The sequence below is a fragment of the Dasypus novemcinctus genome, chromosome 18 (genome assembly GCF_030445035.2).
Source record: "Dasypus novemcinctus isolate mDasNov1 chromosome 18, mDasNov1.1.hap2, whole genome shotgun sequence".
Classification (NCBI taxonomy): Eukaryota; Metazoa; Chordata; class Mammalia; order Cingulata; family Dasypodidae; genus Dasypus; species Dasypus novemcinctus.
The window spans coordinates 57,574,688-57,600,152 of record NC_080690.1 but is presented as its reverse complement, the minus strand read 5'-3'; the positions used below and the strand labels follow the sequence as shown (position 1 = coordinate 57,600,152).

General features: G+C 37.1%; 1 protein-coding gene and 1 pseudogene across 1 annotated transcript in view; both read right to left on the bottom strand.

Moving 5' to 3' along the window:
• Positions 1–25,465, bottom strand: part of LOC101412621 (deoxyuridine 5'-triphosphate nucleotidohydrolase, mitochondrial-like) — a 113,529-nt pseudogene that overhangs the window by 75,194 nt on the left and 12,870 nt on the right.
• The window catches only part of LOC111764216 (zinc finger protein 568-like), a 129,943-nt gene continuing 128,353 nt past the window's right edge, over positions 23,876–25,465 (bottom strand). Inside the window, exon 6 of the mRNA XM_058279317.2 lies at positions 23,876–24,728. Within this exon, the coding sequence (XP_058135300.2) occupies positions 23,929–24,728 (800 nt within the window). The 3' untranslated portion in view covers positions 23,876–23,928. The remainder of the gene's footprint in view (positions 24,729–25,465) is intronic.

Genomic DNA, 25,465 nt, shown 5'->3' with positions numbered 1-25,465 from the left:
AAAGTACTCATTCACATTATATGTTCAATCTCCATCCTTTTTTTACATGGGATATTCTTCTAACCATTTTCTCTTGTACTCTGCTGGTTTTTTCTTTGAATTACTATGCTATGGAAATTATTCCATTAGGTACAGTGGCAAAAATGAAAAAGATATATAAATGGGCTTTTCTTTCCTGGTATTATGTGTTTATTTTACCAGAAATAATTAGTTATTAGAATAATTCCAGGAATTAGTAGAGTTCCCATTCAGAAAATCACATGATTTGCATATATTGTCAGTTTTGATTCTTGGTTCCCTAGGCTTGTAAGTTTTATGATTTTCTAGTCTTACTTCAGTGACTACCCTTCCAGGAAGTATTCAATGGAAATAGTGCTAATCTTTTTTCATGATTTTATGGGAGTGATTTTTCTTTTCTTTATAAGTAAACTTGTAAATTTCAGAGTAATTTTCTATTTACAAAAATTGCAGTGTTACTATAGAGAGTCCCTGAATACTCTTCATCCCTTTTCAGTTTTCCCTTCATTATAATATATGTGTTAACACCAAATCCCAACATTGGTACTTTCCCATTAATTAAACTGAAGACTGTATTTGGATTTCACCTGTTCACTATTAATGCCCATTTTCTGTTACAGTATTTGATCCAGGAAACCACAAGTCTCCTTAGTGTCCTCTAAGAGATTTTCTTAGTTTTTCATTGTTTTTTATGATGTTGACAGTTTTGAGAATAACTCTGAATTTGGATTTGTCTGATGCTTTGCACATAATTAAACTGGACTTATAGGTTTTTAGAAAGAATATCAGAGGTGAACTTGGGTTTGGTTTTAATATTTCTTTGTTATGCACATTTTTTTTCCTGTATATTTTTGTGGACACATTTCTTCAGTATAAGGCAATTCTATTTTACTCAGTTTTATGTGTTTACTTTATGATTGAATGTTGAATTGTTTTCTTCTTCTGGGACCATGTTCCTATCCCCTCTTTAATACAGGGACTTACATTAATAAATTTTCATATGTTATAACCTTTATTCCCATAATAAACTCATTTGGGCATGATAGTTTCTTTTTTTTTTTTTTTGTTAAATTACTAAATTCAATTGGGTAATATTCTGTTTAGAGTCTGTACATCTATATTCCTTAGGTTGATTGAACCATAATTTTTTTCTAATGCAGTTTTTGTCTCATTTTGAACCAATACTCCTCAGATGAATTGAGAGTGTTTCCCTCCTTTCTTCTGCTTTGTAACTTTTTCCAATATCTTTTGGGAAATATACATAAAGAAGTACCTTTAAAATATAATGTACATTTCATGTAATAAAAAGCATTGACATAACTACTATACAATACTTTTCAATAGTGTTTGGTAACCCAACAGTAATGAAAAATAAAATGCTTCTATTTGAGCAGCATTTGAATTAGTTTCTTCCTTTGTACTTATGCCACAATCTAATTACTTATCAACACAGCTATTTAACTTATTAATTTTGACTTCAATATTTGGGACTATTTATTTTTGTTTTACAATCATATAAAATGCTTACAATGTTTCAGTGTCAGAGCTGCAAAACAGCATTTACTCAACAGAAGGTTAGCTGTTATTTCAATGCTCTCCCACTGCTTTCATTCTCTCTGTGGCAGTGTGATATTATTTATGAATTCTAAAAAGAGATATTGATTATGTCTGTAAACTGGTCTGTTTTTTTTGGGCATGATATCCTTTGATTGATCTAAATTCAAAGGCTTTATATTTACTTGATCAAATCAAAATTAGGGTTTTAATTCAATCACGACATTAGGGGCTGCAGGGTTGAGTCCCTACTCCCTTCATGGGCTACATAAATGGGTAATCATTTAAGAAGGCAGAAGAAGAAATACACAGAGGAATAGAGAGAAGTCATCAGACAGGGAAGAGGAATGAACTTTGATCCTGTGGCCTGGGAAGAGAGATGAGTCATTTACCTCATAGTTTACAGCTGACCTTGTGAAGAGACCAGAGCAGGTGAGTCTGAACCCTCAGAGACATCACCGGCCATCTTCCTACAACACCTGGCAACAGATTTTGGGTGAGGAAGTACCTCTTATGATACCTTGAGTTGGACTCTTTAGGGCCTTATAACTGTGGTAAAATAAATAACTGTTATTTTACCACAAATAAATGCCCTTTATAAAAGCTAACAGATTTCCAGTACTTTGCACCACCACCCCTTTGCCTGACTAACACAGAATTTGGTAGCAGAAGAGTGGGGTGATGCAATTACCAAAATACTGGAATGGAAATTGGTAAGGGCTATTTTTTGAGGAATTTTGAGATGCTTGATAGAAAAAGCCTAGATTGCTTTGAAGAGATTCTAGGTAGGTGTATGTACACTAAAGAGACTTTTGATGAGGACTTAGAAGTAAATGCTGAAAATTATTGGAAAGTGGAGGAAAGGGGATCCATATTTTAAAGTCACAGAGAACTTATCAAGACTGACTCCTGATGTTGTATGGAAGGAAGAACTTGAAAATTATGAACTTGGACATTTAGCCAAGGAGATTTCCAAACTAAATATGGAAAATGCAGCCTGACATCTCCTTGCAGCTTATAGCAAAATGTTAGAGGAAAGAGAGAAGCTGAAAACTGAATTACCGGGAACAAGAAAACAGAAGCTGATTCCAGAAATGCCCAGTTTCTGGAAATCAAGCGCCCAGATGATAGTGCCCCATTTGAGGCATTAAGTAAAATTGAAACTTCGTCAGGATTTAAAATGCAGTTATCCAGGAAGAACTTGTGGAAAGCATTACTGTCTGATGGCTTGTTCCCCTGTTTCCTGCATGCTAAACCAATAAGCCATATGAACAAAATCGCTGTCAGCCTGGACAAAAAGGGACATGGAGGTGAGACATGGAAGGGAAATTACTTTAAGAGGAAAATCATGGAAGCTGAGGTCTGGAAATAAGACATATCCTTGGGCCAAGAGAAGGACCCCACACATGTGTGCAGAGTGTATAAGTTTGCCCTGGCATTTGAAGAGGGTGGATGTTCCAGCCCTCTGTTCAGGAAGAGTTTCGCTGCCCCAGGCTAGGAAGAGGGTGGAGCACATTCCCCAAGGGCTGGGGAGAGTGAGGTCAACACTCCAGTGCCCTGAAAGGGGTGAGCTTATTCCCCATAGGTGGGGAAAGTGTGGCCATCACCCCAATGTTCTTGAAGGATGAGGTCTGGAGCTCAGTCACCATGCAGATGCTTGACGAGGGTGGAACCAAGAAAATGGCCATTGGGTGGGTTCCCAAGAGGCCCCAAGAAGGAGAAGAAACCATCATCTTGAGACTGATTCTCAGACTTTGAAATCTAATGAAGTATGCCCTGCAGGTTTTTTGGAACTGTAAGGGACCGGCGACTCAGGTTTCCTTCCCAATTTCTCCTTATGGTAATGCAAATATTTATCCTTTGTGTGTCCCTGTATATATTAGAAGAAGAAATTTGTTTTGTAAGTTTCGAAGGACTACAGCCAGAAATGAGTGGGAGAAGGTGTAAACTACAATGTAACTATAATCTGCACTTAGTGGCAATGCTCCAAAATGCATTAATCAATTGCAACAGTGTACCACACTAATGAAAGATCTTGCTAATGTGGGAAAATGTGGGAGGTGTGGGGAGTGGGGCATATGGGAATCCCCTATATATTCTCTGTAACATTTACATAATCTAAATATCTCTTAAAAAAATAAAAAGAAAAAAATGAAAAGAAAAAAAGACAACCATAGGACTATACATAAACAGTGAATTTTTATGTAAACTATGGACTGTAGTTAACAGTACTATAATAATTATATTCTATTATCAACTGTAACAAGGTACCACACTAATGTAAAATGTTAAAAATGGGTCAGGTATATAGAAACTCTGTATTTTCTGCATATTCTTTCTGTAAAACTACAAATTTTGTAATAAAAATTTTTGAAAAAAAACCCCAAAATATTGGGAGTGGATGTGGCTCAAGCAGTTGATGTCTGCCTCCCACATGGTTTCAGTTCCTGGTGCCTCCTAAGGAAGACACATAATAGCAGACAACAAGCAAACACTGAGCAAAAATAAGGAGCAGAAAACAAGAAGACAACAAGGAAAAAATGAGCAAAAACAATGAGCAGAGAATTGTGGGAACATGATATTGGATTAGCCGGATAAGGCTAAGCTCTTATAAAAACAACAGAGAAAGAGCCAAAGCCTGACCCAGGGACCTACTTTAGGGGTCAGCAGACCAGGACAGTGCTTCACAACTCCCAGGAGGGTGAGGGACAGACAGACCAAGAAGCTGAAAAAACAAACTGTGAGTTACTAAACCTGCTGGCTGTTAGGAAGGGCTCCCCCACCCCAAGATATTCAGTGGGGATAAAACCCCCAGATCATTTCATCTGACTAAAAGGTGAGCAGATATCTTCCTCCCTGTCAGCTGTTACAAAAGAAAAGGGAAAGGGAGTTGGGGGCTTTCCTTCAGTGAATTAGGCCAGCGGAACCTGCTTTGAATCTTGGCTCTGGACAGATGAAAACAAAGGGAAACAGAGAAATTTACCTCCTCAGAAAAGTGTGCCAACGAGTGCCATCTGCTGACCAGTCTGGAAATTACATGGAAGGAAACTGCTTTTAGAGATCTAAATACCCCACCCCTGGGAGAAAGTCTGCACTCCATTAGTGAGTCCTTGGCATGATTTTGGTAACTTAAGCTGCATATTTTTAAAGATTTAGGATAAGGTGAACCAAATATCAAAGAGCTGTGAAAAAATAATAAAAATAGGCAAGAGTGAGAAATTGGCCATCAGAGTAAATTCAACATCTCAGATGCCTAGACATCAGCAGAAAATTACAAGCCATACTAGGAAACAAGAAGAGATGGCCCAGCCAAAAGAACAAAGCAAATATCCTGAAGAGATACAGGATTTAAGACAATCATTGATAATCACACAACTCTCCTAATCATTTTAAAGAATTGAAAGAAAACATGACTAAAAAGATAAAGGATAAAATACACTGGGGAAGGGGCAAGACAGCATCAGATTAAGTGCACACACATCATCTCTCCTACAAAAAAAAAAAAATGGCTGAGTGGGGACAAAATCCTGCCTGAGTGAGCTCTTTTGGGAACTCACAAAGCAGGAGGCTTCAGGGCATTGATTTGGAGAGAGTTTGACAAAAAGAGTGATCGCTCAAGTTAAAACCATGAGTTTCTGGCACTTGAGACTGGAGTTGTGGGATGGCTAAGCCCCCTCCCTCAGGGCAGGAAGCCATGGCGTTCTTGCAAACCTTGCTGATCACACAGCTGGAGAAGACAAACTCCAAGAGCGGGAGGGTTCTGGTGAAGGGTGAAGAGGAGTCCCAGGAGTGTGGGTTCAGTTGTTTGGACCCCCTTTTCTGAGCTTTGAGGAACATACCAGATGGCTCGAGGAGAAACCAGGAAGGGGGGCGGGGGGGGGGAGGTGAATCTGTTGAGGCAGCCTGATTTACCTAACCTCCCTGGGATAGGGAAAATTGGTCTGGGAGAAGGTGGTGCCAGGCAATTAACTAGTTCTGTGCAACAAACCTATGTGAGGAGGACAGTAGGAAGTGCTTAATAAGCTTCCAACAGCATATTTAGGTTCCCAGCAAGGTGTGGGTGCTCTCTCTCAAAGAGACTGGGAGTCATTATTTTTCGTGGTGAGTTAATTCACCAGGGTCCCATTTAAATTTCAAACAGGAACTCTCACACAGGCTTCTGGTTGCTCTGGGAGAGAAAGCAGTTAGGAAAAAAAAAAGGGGGGGGGGGGAGGAGACAAATTCCTAATCAGCAGTTTATCCAATTGCAAAGAGTCAATCCTGCCCAGGGGAAAGGGACTCTTTTCAAAGAGCAAATCACCCAGAAAGAAATTCAGCTGAATGGAGGCGTTTCGGCCTTAAATGTGCAAGATCTCTAGTTCACTTCCTGGCTCCTCTGAGAGTAGTGACCCACTGGGATATTAAACATCTAACTGATACTTTAGGACAGGGAAAACATAGACATTATCCTTGTATTATCTTCCCTTGGATCTCTTAGTTTTCCTAAAAAAAAAAAAATCACTTTTGTTACATAATTTAACTTAGTGTACTCACTAAAACACACATCAAAATCTGCAGCAAGAAAGCTACAGGATAATTGATTGATAAACACCAGCAGCCTGACAAGCTCCACAGGGGCTTAAAAGGAAAGTCTGTTTTTTCTTAATGTTTGGTTGACTCCTCACTTGCATGTTTGTCTGTTTTTTTAGCTTCTCTTTCCTTCCTCTTTATCCCCACACCCCCTTTTTTTTCCAGTTAGGTGCTGCCAGCTTGTTTCATGTTTGCTGTGTTTGTTCTTCCTTGATTTCCTATTTTCTGTGTGTACTGATTTTGGTTGCCAATGCTATCTCTTTTCCTTTCTACATCTATCTTCCACCTTCTGTTGTTGCTCTTACATTTCATCTCTCTTTGCTTAGCCCCCAACTTTTCTGGCTTTTTATTTCTAACACTTCTATTCTCTTTTCTATTTATTAATTGTTTCTGTTATTGTCCTTTCTCTTTCCCTCTCCTATCATCATGCTGGCCTTTTAATTCATACTATATTATTCTCCATATTCAGTTTTCCATTTCATTGTAGGTACTCCACTTTTTTATTCTTATAAATCTACACTGCTTACATGAGTTTAATATTCATTCTCCTAGGTCTTATACAGTTCTTCTGCTAACAAAATCAATATTACTATTATACTTTTTCTTTTCTTACTTCTTTTGCTTTCCCTGCCCTAATCTTTCTCCTTCAAGGAAACTTAGACACCAACAAGGAAGTAGAATAAGAACAAAGTATCAAAAAGAAAATTTAACACACACACAAAAACAGCATCTAAATAAAACCCCAGACTAGAGGGAGAAGATAATCAAATGAACAAACCCATTAGGATAAAATGACCAGATGGCAACAAAAAATTACAAATCATACCAATAATCAGGGAAATATGGCCCAGTTCAATGAACAAACTGAAAAGCACGAAGAGGAGCAGAACATTGAAAAACTAATCAAAGCTTTCCAAACAAATATCATGGACCACCTTAATGAAGTGAAGGAAGAGATTAAGGATATTAAGAAAACACTTGGAGAGCCTACTGAAGAAACTGTAAACATACACAAAAAGATAATGGTATGATGGTGATGAATGGCACAATCCAAGAAATCAAAAATACACTTTCAGCAAATAACAGCAGATTTGAACCGGCAGAGAGAATTAGTGATGTGGAAAACAGTACAACTAAAATCAAACAGGAGAACTGATAGATAAAAAGATAGAAAAAAATTCAGCAGGGACTTAGGGATCTGAATGACAACACAAAATGCATAAACATATGCATTATAGGCATCCCAGAAGGAGAAGAGAATGGAAAGGGGACAGAAAGGATGTTGGAGGAAATAATGGCTGAAAATTTCCCAACCCTATTGAGGGAGATGGATATACATGTCCAGGAAGTGCAGCACACCCTGAACAGTATAAATGCAACAGGCCTACTCCAAGATATATACTTGTCAAATTTTCCAATGCTCATGACAATAAAAAATACTGAAGGCAGCAAGAGAAAAGAAAACTATCAAATAAAAGGAAGCTCGATAAAATTAAGTACTGATTTCTCATCCCAAACCATGGAGACAACAAGGCAGTGGTATGACATAGTAAAGGTACTAAAGGAAAAAATTTCCAGCCAAGAATAGTCTATCCAGCAAGGCTGGCATTTAAAAATGTTGGAGAGTTCAAAATATTCACAGATAACAGAAACTAAAAGAGTAAACCAAAAAGAAACCTGCCCTTCAAGAAATACTAAGGGAGTTCTGCAGGTTGAAAGAAACAGGAGGGACAGAGTTGGAGGAGAGTGTAAGAGCAACTAAAAAGACAAAAAGAGAAATATAAACAAAATATGACATACACAAATCCAAAGAAAACATGACTAATGTAAGTAATTCCTTGAGAGTAATAACACCTAATGTTAATGAATTAAACTCACCAGTTAAGCGACATAGATTGGTAGAATGGATAAGGAAATATGACCCATCAATATGCTGTCCACAAGAAACCCACCTTAGACCCAGGGATTCAAGGAGGCTGAAAGTGAATGGCTGGAAAACAATCTTATAAGCAAACAATAACCAAAAAATGGCTGGAGTAGCTATACTAATATCAGATAAAATGCAAAACTATTCTGAGAGACAAAGATGGACACTACATATTGGTAAAAGGGGTAATCTTTCAAGAAGAAAGAACAATCATAAACATTTATGTACCTAACCAGGGCGCTTCAAAATAAGTGAGGCAAACAATGGAAATACCAAGTGAAGGTATAGATGTCTATACAATTATAGTGGGGAACTTTAATATTATCATTATTACCATTAGAACATCTCAACAGAGAATCAATAAAGAAACAAAGACTTTGAATAATATACTAGAGGAAATGGACCTAAAAGACGTATACAGAACATTACACCCAAATACAACAGGATATACATTCTTCAAGGGCACATGGGTCATTCTCCAGGATAGACCACATGCTAGGCCACAGAGAAAGTCTCAATGAACTCATAAACTGTGTAGTGCAGCAATGCCCCAAAATGTGTTCACTGAGTGTGATGAGGGTGCTGCAAAGATGAGGGAGGTTGTTGGAGAGGGAGGAATGGGGTGGAGGGGTGTGGGGTTTACAGGAACCTTTTATATTTTTTAGTGTAACATTTTTTTTGTGATGTATATATCTTCAAAAAAATACAAATTATAAAAATGATGTGGTGGGGAGTAGGGAGTGGGTTATATGGGAATGTCTTATGTTTTTTTTTATATTTTTTAATGTGAAAAAATGCCAATTTTCATGTCCCATGTTACTACCAGTCAAGGGTTCTGTGTCCTAGGTCCTTATTCCTGGAGTTCACATTGAACTTGTTTGTTTTCTTTCTTTTTGACATCATAACTTCCTTAATCACAAGAAGTTGTCTCACAGTGTTCAGGTTAAATAAAGGGAGAATGAAATTGTAAAAAAAAAAAAAAAAAAAAAGAACTCGTAAAGATGAAAATCATGCAAAATAATTTCTCTGACCACAATGGAATGAAGCTGGAAGTCTGCAAGGGCCAGAGAACCAGATTAGGAACAAAGACATGGAAGTTAAACAACACACTCTTAGACAAACAGTGGGTCAAGGAGGAAATCTCAAAAGAAATCAGTAACTATCTTGAGACTAATGAAAACGGCAACACAACATATCAAAACTTACGGGATGCAGCAAAAGAGGGAAATTTATAGGCATAAATTCATATAACAAAAAAGAAGAAAGAGCTAAAATTGAAGACCTAATGGCACACTTGGAGGAATTAGTAAAAAAACAACCAACTAACCCCAAAAGAAGAAGAAAGAAATAACAAAGATCAAACAGAAATAAATAATAACAAAGCACTGGAAAAAATGAAATGAAGAGCTGGTTCTATGAGAAGACCAATAAAATTGACAAAATCTTAGCTGGAAAAACAAAGAAAAAAAGAGAGAAAATGCAAATACACAAAATAAGAAATGAGAAAGGGGATATCACCACTGACCCCACAAAAATAAAGAGTATCATAAGAGGCTACTTTGAAAAACTACACACCAACAAGAAGGAAAATTTAGAGGAAATGGACAAACTCCTAGAAACACATAAGCAGCCTACATTGACAAAAGAAGAAATTCATGATCTCAACAAACCAGTCACAAGTAAAGAGATAGAATCAGTCATTAAAAACCTCCCAACTAAGAAGAGTCCCAGGCCAGACTGCTTCTCAGGTGAATTCTACCAAACATTCTGGAAAGAACTAATACCAATCTTGCTTAAATTCTTCAAAAAAGTCGAAAGAGAAGGAACACTGCCTAACTCCCTCTATGATGCCAACGTTACCCTAATACCAAAGTCAAACAAAGACATCATAAGAAAGGAAAATTACAGACCAATCTCTTTAATGAACCTAGATGCTAAAATCTGCAACAAAATACTTGCTAATCATATTCAACAACACATCAAACAAATTATAAAACATGACCAAGTGGGTTTCATCCCTGGTTTGCAAGGACAGTTCAACATAAGAAGATCAATGTAATATAACCAAAAAGAGATCAAAAGAAAAAAAATCACACGATTATATCTATAGACACAGAAAAAACATTTGACAAACTATAACACTTTCCTGGTTAAAAAAAAGAACTACAAAAGATATGAATAGAAGGCAACTTTCTGAACACAATATGAAAAACCCACAGCTAACATCATATACAATGGTGAAATCATAATATCTTTCCCTCTAAGATAAGGAACAAAACAAGGATGCCCACTATCACCCCTCCTATGTAACATTGTGTTAAAAGTACTTGCCTGAGCACTCAGGCAACAAAAGATATAAAAGCCTTGAATTCGGAAAGGAAGAAGTCAAAATTTCACTCTTTGCAGGTGACATGATCCTATACATAGAAAGTCCTGAGAAACCTACAAGAAAGTTTCTAGAACTTATAAATGAGTTCAGTAAAGTCGCACGTTATAAAATCAATGCACAAAAATCAGTAGCATTTCTGTACACCAATAATGAGCAATCTGAGGAGGAAATCAAGAAAAAAATACCATTTACAATAGTGAATAAAAAATTCAAATACCTTGGAATAAATTTAACTAAAGATGTAAATGACTTATAAGCAGAAAAGTATACAACACTGTTAAAGGAAATCAAAGGAAGATGAATAAATGGAAGAATGTTCCCTATTCATGGAGAGGAAGACTAAATAGCATTAAGATATCTATTCTACCCAAACTAATATACAGATTTAATGTAATACCAATAAAAATCAACATAGCATTTTTTAGTGAATTGGAAAAACTATGAAATTCATTAGGAAGGGAAAGAGGCCCCAAATAGCCAAAGACATGTTGAAAAAGGAAAATGAAATCGGAGGACTCACAGTACCTGACTTTAAAACATACTACAAAGCTACAGTGATCAAAAGGGCATGGTATTGGCACAATGATAAATGTGCTAACCAATGGAACCAAACTGAGAGTTCTGATATAGATCCTCTCATATACAGTCATCTGATATTTGACAAGGCCACCAAGCTCACTCAACTGGGAGAGAATGGCCTCTTCAACAAATGGTGCTTGGAGAACTGGATATCCACATGCAAAAGAATGAGAATGATCACCATCTCAAACCTTATAAAAAAATCAACTCAGGATGTATCAAAGATCTAAATATAAGAGCCAAGACCATAAAGACCATGGAAGACAATGTAGGGAATCATCTTGAGGACCTTGTAATAGGAAATGGCTTCATGAACTTCACACCCAAAGAATGAACAGCAAAAGAAAAAATCGATAAATGGGACTTCCTTAAAATTAAAACATTTTGCACTTCAAAGGAGTTTGTCAAGAAAGTGAAAAGACAGCCTACCCAATGGGAGAAAATATTTGGTAACCATATATCTGATAGGAGCCTAATATCCAGCATATATAAAGAAATCCTATATCTCAAAAATAAAAAGTCAACCATTTAAAAATGGGCAAGAGATTTGAACAGACACTTCTTAAAGAAGAAATAAAAATGGCTAAAAAGCACATGAAAAGATACTCAACAGTACTAGCTATTAGGGAAATGCAAATCAAAACTACAATGAGATACAATCTTATACCCATTAGACTGGTGGCTTTTAAAAAAACAGAGGACTACAAGTGTTGGAAAGGAGTGGATGGGAATCCTCATCTACTGCTGGTGGGAATGCGGAATGACCCAGCCATTGTGGAGGACAGTTTGGTGGTTCCTCAAAAAAACACCTATAGATTTGCCATATGACCCAGCAATTCCACTGCTGGATATATACCCAGAAGAACTGAAAACAAGGATGTGAACCAATATATGCACATCAATGTTCATAGTAGCATTATTCACCATTGCCAAAAGTTGGAATCAACCCAAATACCTGTCAACAAATGAATGGATAAGCAAAATGTGGTATATAGTACAATGGAATACTACTCAGCTGTAAGAAGGAATACAGTACTAACATGGGATAACACAGATGAATCTTGAGGACCTTATGTTGAGTGAATCAAGCCAGGCATGGAAGGGCAAATACTACATGACCTCACTGATATGAAGTAAGTCAATTGAGCCATCTCAGAGAGCTAGAGTCTGAAGACAGGCTTATAGGAAATAAGAGGGGAGAGGAAGGTTGTGAGCCAATGTCCATGCAGGCGAAATCTATGATAAGATGGAGGTAAGTAGTTGTGCAGTGAAGGGATGTTACGGGGGTACAAGGATACCATTGGGTTGGGTGGTGCAGGCTTGATGGGGGCTAGGGTTCTGAGGATGGGTTGGATGGTCCATGGAATTTGGGAGAGGATTGGGGAGGAGCGGGTAAAGATGCGTTATTGGCAGGTATATGGTTGAAATTATAATGTTGAGAAAACTCTTTTGGCAATATAATAAGGAAGGGCTACGGGTTTAGGGTGTTGGATGGGGGCATTTGGCATAGGTGCACCTAGGGCAGATGTCTAGGGAGTGTGTAAGTGCTCATCTTGTCATAGTGTTTTATATCAGTGAGTGAGGGCCCATACAATGAGTGGCAAGGTGTTGTTCCCACTATCTTGGGGAGGCCTAATGTTCTCAGAGGGGAGGGTATCTCTCGAGAGCATGGATGACTCCTAATGGGGGAGGTCTAGTATGTCAAACCCTTACCATTGTGTATCTATGAATCTTGTCCTTCAGGCAGTGAAGTCTGATTGTCACTGTGGGCCCCAAAAGGAGGGGGAGAGAGGAATAGAATAGATGGAAGAGGGGTTAATTGGGGGGCAATGGAAGTGTTCCACATGATTGTGCAATGATGGATTCAAGCCAGTTAAATTTCACCAAGTTTATGGAAGTGTATGGTCTAAAATGTAAACCATAATGTAAACTACTGACCATGGTTAGCAGCTATGTTTCAATATTTGTACTCAGTTGTAGCAAATGTAACATCCACATGTAAAAAGATCATTGGTGGGAAAGGGGGAGAAGGGGAAGATGTTGGTATACCCTATATTCTGTGACTTTACAGTGACCTAAAACTTCTTTGAAGACATAATTTTTAAAAAAAGAGGTAAGACACTAAGGAAGAAATGGAAGAGATTGCCTTGCCATTGGACATACAGGACAACAGCTACTACAGTGATGAAAGGCAAAACATCAAAAAAATTTTTAAATAATATTTTTCATTTTTTTAATACCCCAATTTTTAAAAACTTTTTAGTTTTTCTAAATTATTATGTATTTTATTTCTAATGTTTAAACCTATCATTACTATTTCATTTTCCTATTAATTGAATTTGGCAATATATTAGCCTTCATTTTTAAAGTTTTGGATCACAGAGGGGTTCAACTATGGCAGGGGAGGAGCACTAGTGTAGGGTGTCATTGATGGGGGATGCATGGGAGGGAGTTCGCCTGGGCATGCATATAGGGTATATAGATATGTTTGGATGTTCATTGGGTATTGACACAGTAGATAGAATTCACACAACTGAGGGAGTGCTGGGGAGTTCTGCTGCATTCCCCAATGGAACAGCAACAATCTCCCAAGTACAAGGGCAATGAACAATGAACAATGAAGAAGGATGATCCAATGATGGGCCCTTGATACTGATGACTATGCTTATAAGCTTGTTGTGCTTGACATTTCAACTTGGCCTGCTGTTGTAGGGCGCCTAAGAGTTACCTCCTGAGAGCCTACATGTTGCTCAGATATGGCCACTCTCTCAGTCAAACTCAGCATATAAATGCATTACCTTCCCCCCAGCTTGGGACAGGACTCCTGAGGATAAGCCTCCCTGGTGCAGAGGGATTACTACCAAGCACCAGCTGGTGATGCAACTAGAAAAAGTCCTTGAATAAAAGGGGGAAATCATAAAGACAAATGAGTTTATATGGCTAAGAGACTTCAAAATGAGTTGGGAGGTCATCAGAGGGGTTGCGCTTGTGCACATCTCAACAGGATCTCATAGACAGCCAAAGTAGATACTACCCCAAGTAGTAGTGCCCTTGAGTGATTTGGAGACACCCATGTCCTAAGGTCATGGCAGACGGCTCCGGAGTTCAGTGCCTAGCTAGTGGGCCCTACTTTGGAATTTGCGCTTCCGAATGTGGAGTTGCACTCAGATGACTTCTCTACATATGCCTCTTCTGTCCCTTTTATTGAACCTGTGGTTGGCGCTGGGGTTGGTTAATGCCCAGAAGACTTGAATCTCTGGGCTGTCAATGTGCCAGCTGTGCCCTGAACCTCAGCAGTATTGCAGCACCTACTCTCCAGTTGACTGGACTTACCCAGGTCTGCTGACAGGGAGTTGAGGTTGGACAACCACCACACCAAGGAACTGAGAAAGTTTACAGCTCCGGGCACAAAAGCCCCATCACCAGCCATGTGGGATCAAAGCCCCCTTTCAATTGAGAGGTGGAATAGGCATCACCATTCCAGTGTCCTCAGGATGGAGGAATAAAATATGGACTAGAGTGGACTTACTGGTATTCTACTATAGAATTATTGTAACTCTAGTAATGGAAGAAATTATATCATTGATGTGGAGACAGTGGCCATGGGAGTTGCTGAAGGCAGGGAGAGGAAAAAGGAGTTATGACATGGGGTATTTTCAGGAATTGGAGTTATCCTGAATGATATTGCAGGGATAGATGCAGGACATTATACATCCTGCCATAACCCACTGAATGGACTGGGAGAGAGTGCAAACTACAATGTAAACTATAATTCATGCTGTGTAGCAGTGCTCCAGAATGTATTCATCAAATGCAATTAATGTACCACACGGACGAAAGAAGTTGTTGATGTGGGAATAGTGGGGGTGTTGGGAGTGGGGCATATGGGAACCTCCTATATATTTTTTGTCTTTATTTTCTAATGTTACATTAAAAAAATATGAGGTCCCCATAACATTTTCTGTGGTCTATGTATCTTTTAAAAATAAATAAAAAATATATTTTAAAAAAAGTGCTGTGGGAGGAATTTCATTGCCTGAACTTGAAACATATTACAAAGCTACAGTGCTCAAAACATCATGGTATTGGCATAAAGATAGACACATCAATCAGTGAAATAGAACTGAGAGACTAGAAATAAACCCTTACCTCTATGGCCAATTGGTTTCTGACAAATCTACCAAGTCCACGTTAACGAGACAAAAAAGTCTCTTAAATAAATGGTGCTGGGAACACTGATAATCCATAACCAAAAGAATGGAAGAAGACCCCTATCTCACTCCCTATAGAAAAATCACTTCAAAATGTATCAAAGACCTAAATATAAAAGCCAGGACCATAAAGCTACAAGAAGAAAATGTAGAAAAACATCTTTAAGACCTTGTGGTAGGTCATGGTTTCTTGGACCTTACTCCCAAAGCATGCACAACAAAAGATAAATGGAAACACCTCAAAATTAAACACTTTTTCACCTCACAGAAGCTTGTCAAAAGGGTGAAAAGGCATCCAACTCAATGAGAGGAAATATTTAGAAATCACATATCTGATAAGAGTTTAATACCCATAATACAATGAGATATTATTTCACACCTTTCAGAATTGCCAGGATTAAAAAGACAGAGAACTACAAGTGTTGGAGAGGGTGTGGAGAGATAGGAACACTTATTCACTGTTGGTGGGAATGAAGAATGGTACAGCCACTGTGGAGGATTGTTTGGCAATTCTAAAAAAGTTGAACATAGATTTGCCATGTGACCCAGTGTAGCAGTTTGATATGGTTTATGAATTCCAAAAATAGGTATTGGATTATGTTTGTAAATTGGTCTGTACCTGGGCATGGTTAAATTAAGATTAGGGCTTTGACTAGGCCACTCAGTAGGATGTTGAGTCCCCACCCCCTTTGTGGATACGGACTCACAGATAAAACTATAAGGCAGAGCAAAGGAGTTAGAGTTTTGGTGTTGGAGTTTTGGTGCTGGAGTCCCACGAAGTAAGTACACATAGGAGCTTGGTTGTGACGAAAGAGAGAAGGCCCTGGGAAGACAAACAAGTCATTTGCCTAATAATCTACAGCTGGCCTTGTGGAGAAAACAGAGCAGCTGAGCCTGGAAAGAGGCAAGCCCCTGGAAGAGAGGAACCCAGGAAGCCTGAACCCTCACAGACATCATCAGCCATCTTGCTCCAACACATGGCAATAGACCTTGGTGAGGGGGTAACTTGCATTTTATGGCCTGGTAACTGTAAGCTTCTACCCCAAATACCCTTTATAAAAACCAACCCATTTTTGGTATTTTGCATCAGCACCCCTTTGGCTAATACACCCAGCAATACCCCTACTGGATATATACCCAAAGAACTGAGAGCAGTGACATGAACAGGAATATGCACACCGATGTTCATAGTGGCGATATGCACAATTGTCAAAAATCAGAAACAGCCCAGGTATCCATCAACCAATGAATGGGTAAACCAAGTGTGGTGTAGTCAAACAATGAAATATTACACAACTGTAAGAAGAAATGAAGTCGTAAAGCATATGATAACATGGCTGAACCTGGAGGACTTTATGTTGAGTGAAGCAAGCCAGATACAAAAGGACAAATACTGATGACTGTGCTACAAGTTAAATATTTAGTGTAATATCATGAAGTTAATAACTTGAATATGGGTCACCAGAAAACAGAATGAGGTTAGAGAATGGAAAACTGAGGGCTAATCTATGCAAAATTGGTAAAAAGGATATATATTAATCTTTGGAAATGAATAGAAAAGATAAAATTCCAACATTATGTTAGTATTTAGCAGTACTATTACGTGGGTACGAAAGTGGTTTAAAGGGATAGTCTAAGGTCATGTATTTAATAAAAGGAAAGCTAAAAAATGTAACATGGAACTTTATAGCAGAGTTAAACCACATGTGAAATATGAATATGGATAAAATTGCATATGTAAGACTGTCTTTGTTTGAAATTGAACAAATGTATATTAATACTACAAGATGTTAAACAAAAAAATCATTAGGTCAAGTGAAAGAAACCAGACACAAAGTACTCCATATGATTGCATTTATATAAAATATAACCATAAATCACTTTATAAAAATGAAATTAGATTAGTAGTTATGTATGGCTGGGGAAGAACTGCTTCATGGTATGGAGTTTTTCTTTTTGGAGTAATGAAATTGTTCTAAAATATTTTGTGGTGATAAATGCACAACATTGTGATTATGCTAATAGCCATTGATTATACACTTTGGATAGAACATATGGTTTGTGTAAATATCTCAATAAAACTGCTTAATAAATAAGCAGTTGTGCAAGAAGAGCCAGAAATAGCAGCTATGTACAGCAGGGGAAACAGATTGAGTGGTGAAGAATTTTGTGTTTTTTGTTTTTATTACTGAAATAATGAGAACATTCTAATAATAACTGAATTGATGAATGAACAACTATATGATTACACCAAATACCATTGATTGTACACTTTGGATGAATTGTATGCTTTATTATTAATAATATGTGTCAATAAAATTGATTTATTTAGGAAATTCAGGTGAAACAGTTTTGGCAAGAAAACTAAATGGGTGATATATTCTTATACAACAGGAGAAATATTGAGCATAATGTAAAGCACTAAAATATTATATATGTATGCATATGTATATACATGTATGTATAAAATGTATGTTGCCCCAATGTTAGTATTACTAAGTTTGATCACTGATTAAGGTGGTGACCACCAGATCCTTCCACTGTAAATGTAAGAATTTTTATTTTAGTACCTATACTTTATAATTACTTTAAACTAGTAGTTAGTTTATAATTTTTACTTTAAAAGTAGCAATTTTGGGGATGGGTAAATGTTCTCAAACAGTTAAAAAATACTGTAAAGTATAGAATATAACAAACACTCATTGTGCTACGTCAGAATCAGTATACTATCATTGTATAATGTTTGCATCATGTTTTTAGTAAAAATTTTAAAATATTATGAATGTGAAAAGTCCATTGTTCTCTAAATTCCTTATTGTTTCTAGTGTTTATTCACCTAATTTATTTTAAAACATGTGATAGATATGTTCATGTAAGAAATATTTATTTAATAATGTGGTTTACTATTATACACTATTCTCAAGTCACGCAGATTTTTGGAATGTATTGGTTGCTAAAATGATGTCCTATTGTAATTACATACGTATTTGGCAAAACAAACTCAATAAAGAAAATCCAGGGGGAGGGTGTGGGATATATGGGAATCCCCTATATTTTCTATGTAACTTTTGCGTAATAAACTTAAAAAAAAATAAAGTTAAAAAATGCAAAAAAAGAAAATCCCTTTTATAAGAAAAGAGGCATGTTCTGTAATGAAACTAAAGAAATAGTATGTTAACCTCTAGATTAAATGTTGGTAGTGACTCTAGGCATCCGGAAAAAGCAAACTGGTATCCACGATGGGCTAAATCCCCAACAAATGATAGTGATAATGTAAAGTATGTTTAAAGAATGGAAGCAGGGGATTCAAATCAATGGGGAGGCTGGCTGAGATGATTCCATCCTCTTATCAAGACTTACTTTACAATTTAAACTTTTTCCATGGTGTGGTAATGGACATTCATTATTGTGGTTTTTTTTTTTAACACACTTGGTGAATTTCAGGTAAAAAAATTGTAAATTGTTATAGTGATTACTTGAATAATGCATGTTCAGAAAACTGTAGATACAGGTATGTGCATGTGTATCTCTGGACATGTTAATTCATGTGGTTAATTTTCACAAATGGTACATAATACCTTTCTAGAAGTCTATATCATTTTTGACACCTTTCCTGACTGAAACATAAAGGATATAGTTTATTTTGACATGGATATAGTATTCCAGTTTAGGATTATATAAAAATGTATATCCCTTATGTTAGTAAAGTTTTCTTAGTTTATATCAGAATTTATTCTAGCTAAAGTAGCTAGGGGTTTATAAAGAATAATGGATGGTATATTAGTCAGCCAAAGCGGTGCTGATGCAAAATACCAGAAATCAGTTGATTTTTATAAAGGGCATTTATTTGGGGTAGAAGCTTACAGATACCAGGCCATAAAGCATAAGTTACTTCCCCTACCAAAGTCTATTTCTACGTGTTGGAGCAAGATGACAACTGATATCTGTTGAGAGTTCAGGCTTCCTGGATTCCTCCCTTCCTCAGGCTTCTTTTTCCTGGGCTCAGGATTTCTCTTTTCCTAGAGCCTGTTTCTGTTTCCTCTGTGAGCTTACTTCCTGGGGCTCCAGCTTAAGGCTTCAGCATCAAACTCCAACATCAAAAACCTCTCAATTCTGTCCTTTGCCATGACTTTTATTGGCGAGTCCCCAACCACCAAAAGGCGGGTACTCAACGCTGTACTGACACATGTCATTTACTTAATCAAGTAAACCTCTGAATCCAATATAATCTCATATGCCCAGAGGAAAAGACCAGTTTATAAACATAATCTAAAATTTCTTTTTGGAATTCATCAATAATATCAAACTGCTACAGATGATTTTCAGAATCTCAGGGCTGCAAAAAACCAATGATAGAGAAACCAAGAAAAATACTGAACATAACACTGGTGGAAAAAGCACTGCCATTGTCCCTGCCACTCAGTCCCTGTGATGCTAAGCACAGGGCACAAAAATATTCACCAGTCTGCACCCAAAAATACTTGCCACCATCTTGATAGATCTATTTTCTGTATCTATGACTCACAGTGTACACTTGGCTGCCAAAGTTTGGGTAGCTGCATCTGCTTTGTCAAAATGAGATCATGTATAGAGTTCTTGCTGCAAGAGATTCTGGAAAGTTAGTAACAGCTCTACTATATACCAATATTCTAAGCTTCTTATGTATCAGTTAATTGAATCCTCACACCACCACTATGTACAAAGATTTGTTATCATCTTCCCCATTTTAGATGAGGAAACTGAGGCACCAGAAGTGAAATAACTTGACCAAGATCGCAGAGCTAAAAGGACATAGCCATTATTCAAACCAAAGAAGAGAGGGAAACGGACTTTGGCCCAGTGGTTAGGGCGTCCGTCTACCACATGGGAGGTCCGCGGTTCAAACCCCGGGCCTCCTTGACCCGTGTGGAGCTGGCCATGCGCAGTGCTGATGCGCGCAAGGAGTGCCGTGCCACACAGGGGTGTCCCCCGCGTGGGGGAGCCCCACGCGCAAGGAGTGCGCCCGTGAGGAAAGCCGCCCAGCGTGAAAAGAAAGTGCAGCCTGCCCAGGAATGGCGCCGCCCACACTTCCCGTGCCGCTGGCGACAACAGAAGCAAACAAAGAAACAAGACGCAGCAAATAGACACCAAGAACAGACAACCAGGGGAGAGGGGGAAATTAAATAAATAAATAAATCTTAAAAAAACAAAAACAAAAAACAAAACCAAAGAAGAGATATTTTTAAAAAGGCCAGCAAACACACAGGGCAGGCGTATCTCCTCCCATCCCTTAGTTTCCCAGGAAGTATAACACTGCCAATTACACTGTCCATGGAAGTAGAGTCCGGCTAAGTCTGAGAAAATAGTATTTTTTTATTAAAAAAATTATTGAAGTATATCTTTCATATACGATCATGTATAAAGAGTAAATGCATAGTAAAAGTCATGAACTTACAAAACGAGCATGCATATTATCATACAGGGCTCCCATAAATCACCCCACTACCAACACCTTGCATCTTTATGAAACATTTGTTACAAGCTATGAAAGAGAATCATCAAAATATTACTACTAACTATAGCCCACATCTTATATTTGGTGTATTTTCCCTCAACCCACTGATTAAAACCTTGTATTAGTATATATTTGTTATAGTTCATGGAAGAATATTCTCATATTTGTTAACCACAATTTATCTTTCACCACAGGATTCAATATCATACAGCCCATGCATTGTACAATCCATTCAAAGTGTACAGTCAGTGGATTTCATTTTCATCACAGGATTGTGCTGTCATCACTTCAATCAATTTTTGAAAGTTTTGAGAAAATAGTTGCTGAAGTTCAACTTGGGGTAGTTGGGCTTGAGTCTGTGCACTTAACTACTTTGCTCTACCACCCTTCTATTTTATGTAGGTAATCATTAAGTTGAATGAGCACAATCTAGGGCAACTATTTTTTATCATCTGGTGACCACCTAAACGTACCTAATGAGTTCATTGAGGTTTGTTCTTCCACTGAAAATCTAGGAAGTCATCAGGTGTTTGGGCCACTCTTAGGTAATCCAGTACAATAAAACTTTAACATTGAGGGTTTTCCTCAAATCAAGTTCAGCCTATTGCAGGGGAGAAGCATGACATCAGGGAAGTAGAGTAAGAGATCATTTTTCTTACCAGATAATGCAGGCTAAATTGTGTTCCCCAAAAGATATACTGAAGTCTTAATACCTGGTACCTGTGAATGTGACCTTATTAGGAATGTTGGCAGATGCAAACAAGTGAGGATAAGATTATACTGGATTTAGAGTGTGCCCAAATCCAATGACTTGTGTCCTTATAATGAGAAGGTTATTTAGAGAGACACAGACACACAGAGGGAAGAAAGTTATATGAAGACAGAGGCAGAGGTTGGAGTGATATAGTGATAAGCCAAAGAATGTCAAGGATTACTGACAACCATCAGAGCTAGGAGAGAGGTATGGAAGAGATTCTTCCTCAGAGGCTCCAAAAGGAACCAACCCTGTAAATACCTTGATTTCAGACTTCTAGCCTCAGGAACTGAGGATAAATTTCTGTGGTTTTAAGCCACCCAGTTCATGTTAACATATGACACTAGCTCTAGGAACTTACCACATTAGGATATAGCACACTTACTCACCATTCAGCTTCCCAAATGCCTTTTTACTTTTCTGAAAAGAAAAGCTTAAAGAAGAGCTTAAAGAAGCTTAAAGAAGAAGCAAAGGGGTGCATGTAGTTCCTTACTTGCTGATACTAAGATTCAGCATTGCTATTCTCACATAGCTCCCCAGGATGGAAATTCATTATTTCAGTTATTGTATGAACCTCCACCCACCGTGACAATTCCCCATGAAAATCTAACACATTCATATGCCTTATAGGTATATGCCCTAGGTGAACCTCCTCCCATGAATCCCCTATCATTGACACCCCACTACAATGATCCTCCCTGTCACAGTTATAATCCTTCTGTGATCCAAATCTTCTTAAAATTGAAGCCAATAACAAAATACAATAAGAAAATATGTTTTAAAAATAAAAATACAAAAAATTTTTAAGAATTGAAATTCTTAAAAATAATTTAAAAATTAAAAAAAATTGACATTGTCTTTCATCATTGTAAGATCTGTTGTCTTGTATGTACAGTGACATTTTCTTCTGTTTAATCCCCCAATGTCTTATTTATTTATTTATTTTAAAAGAAGCTTTAGATTACAGAAAAGTCATATACAGAATATAGGGGGTTCCTATATACCCAACATCCTCCTCTGTTCCTACTTCTCCTATTAATAACATTTCACATGTGGATGGTACATTTGTTACAATTGATATATAAATATTTAAACATTGCTATTAACCATGGCCAAGGATTTACATTATGGTTTACCTTTTGGATCATACATTTCTATAAATTTTGATGATTCTTAACATGGCCTGTATCCTTCATTGCAAAATCTATAGAACAATTCCATTGCCCCCCAAATGCCCCATGTTCCATCTATTCTATTCTTCCCTCACTTTCCCCTCAGGACCCATGGCAACCCATGGGTGGGAACATTGCCTAACTCATTCTATGATGCCAATATCACCCTAATACCAAAGCCAAACGAAGATGCCACAAGAAAGAAAACTATAGACCCATTTCTCTAATGGACCTGGATGCTAAAATCCTCAACAAAATACTTGCTAATTATATTTAACAATACATGAAAGGAATTATACACCATTACCAAGTGGGTTTAATCCCTGATATGCAAGGATGGCTCAATATAAGAAAATCAGTCAATGTAATACACCACATAAACACACTGAAAGAAAAAGATCAATTATTTCTTTGCAGTATCTCCCTCTCCTTCAATTTATAGGTAACATTTGATTACAAATTCTAACAAAATTAAAGGAGTTATATCTGATCTTAGACACTTCATTTTAAGTTCAGTATTTTGATGCAGGGAAACATATACACATTTTCCAAAGGAATATCGTACTCCTTGATTTACTAAAAAACTTAATTTTCAGTCACATGGTAAATTGCATTATTAAATTTTTAAGTTGTAAAAGGCTGCCATAAGTAGAGTCCCAAAATCCAATGTCATAAATGCAGATTTTAGTTATTCTGAGGTTAACTGAATGCTGTTTTCAGCTGGCCTGTACTGTATATGATTTTAACCTTGTATTTTGTTTCCAATCTACATCACGTACTTATTTTATTCATATTTTTTTCATTGACTAGACCATCTAACACTACTGGGAACAAAGAGTGGTGACAGGAGTCCTGTTCATCTGATTCCTTAAATTAATATTCATCTTCTGAGTTTCATTAAGTACCATGTTCATTATAGGTTTTATTTGGTACAGGCTTTCCATTGTACCAATTGCATTTTTCCTCATTATGAATGTCTTTGGCTTCTGAGTATTTTCTTAAGGCTTTTCCACTTCTATAGTGTTTTGGTACAAAAAGAATTTTTTGATGAGCTATAAGATGTGAATTTCTACTGGTTTTCTGATAATCAAGACATTTGATATGTTTATACCATGATGAATTTGTTGGTGTCTAAAGAGAAAAGAATCATGACCGCAGTTCCCTACATTCACTACACAGGTTCCTTACCCATGTATGTCCTTACAGGTAGAACAAGGGATCAAAATTTGAGAGGCCTTTTCACATATATTATTTATTACACTTATGGTTTCTCATCTGTATGACCTTTCAAATGTATAGTAAGATATGCTTTTCGAGAAAAAGCCTTCCTACATTCATTACATTTAAATGGTTTCTCACCTGTATGACTTCTCATATGTATCAAAAGTGAAGAGTTTTGACTGAAGGCTTTTCCACATTCATTGCACTCATAGGGTTTCTCCCCTGTGTGACATCTTATATGTATAGAAAGGGATGAAAATTGAGAAAAGGTTTTCCCACATTCATTACACTCATAAGGTTTTTCTCCAGTATGAATTTTCAGATGCACAGTGAGGTTTTTCTTATATCTGAAGGCTTTTTCACAATTAGGACACTCATAAGGTCTCTCTCCACTGTGAGTTTTTCCATGCTCAGCAAGAGCCGATTTATAACTAAAGGTTTTCCCACATTGCTCACATGCATAAGGTTTTTCTCCAGTATGAACCCTTTTGTGTATGATAAGCGTAGATCTCTGAGTAAAAGTTTTTCCACAATCATTACATTCATAAGGTTTTTCACCTATATGAATTCTTTCATGTATTGTAAGGGATAGTTTATGAAGAAAAGCTTTCCCACATTCATGACATTCATGAGGTTTTTCCCCAGTGTGAATTCTTTGGTGTTTGCTCAGGTTTGACTTTTGAGTGAAAGCTTTTCCACAATCATTACATTCATAAGGTTTTTCACCTGTGTGATTTCTCTCATGTACACTAAGATAATATTTTTGAGAAAAAGCTTTCCCACATTCAATACACTGATAAGGTTTTTCACCTGTATGACTTCTCATATGCAAAATCAATGGTGAGCACTGAAAGAACTCTTTTTCACATATATCACATTTATAGGATTTCTCCCTTGTGTGCCTTCTATTGTGCATAGTAAGGATTGAATGATGAGAGAAGGCTTTCCCACATTCATTACATTCATATGGTTTCATATCAGTATGAGTTCTCAGAGGTACAAAGAAAGTTTTCTTATGTCTGAATGCTTTTTCACAGGTAGGACACTCATAAGAAGTCTTTACAGTATGAACATTCTCATTTCCAATGAGATTATATTTGCAGTAGAAGGCGCTCCCACGTTGCTGACATGTATAGGGTTTTTCACCTTTGTGAGATGTATGGTGTCTGAGGAGGTTTTGCTTGAAAGTTTTTTCACATTTGTTACATTCATAGTGCTTCCTTCCTGTATGAATTTTCTGATGTGAATTAAGGCATGCCTTCCGGATAAAGGCTTTTCCACATTCACAACATTCATAAAGTTTATTTCCAGTATGAATTCTCAAATGTCTGATGAGGTCCAACTTCTTAATAAAATCTTTTCTACACTGAGTACACTGAAACGGGGCTACTACAATAGAGGATGACCTAAGGAAGTATTTCCCAGACTTATTATATTCACGATGTTTCTTCTGACACTGATCATGATTAAATAAGTTGAAATTAGGTTTCATACAGTTTCTGAAAGACTCAAGTTTATAGAGGCATTTCCTCATAAAATTAATGTCTGAGTTCATAGAAGCTATTTTTTCACCATTA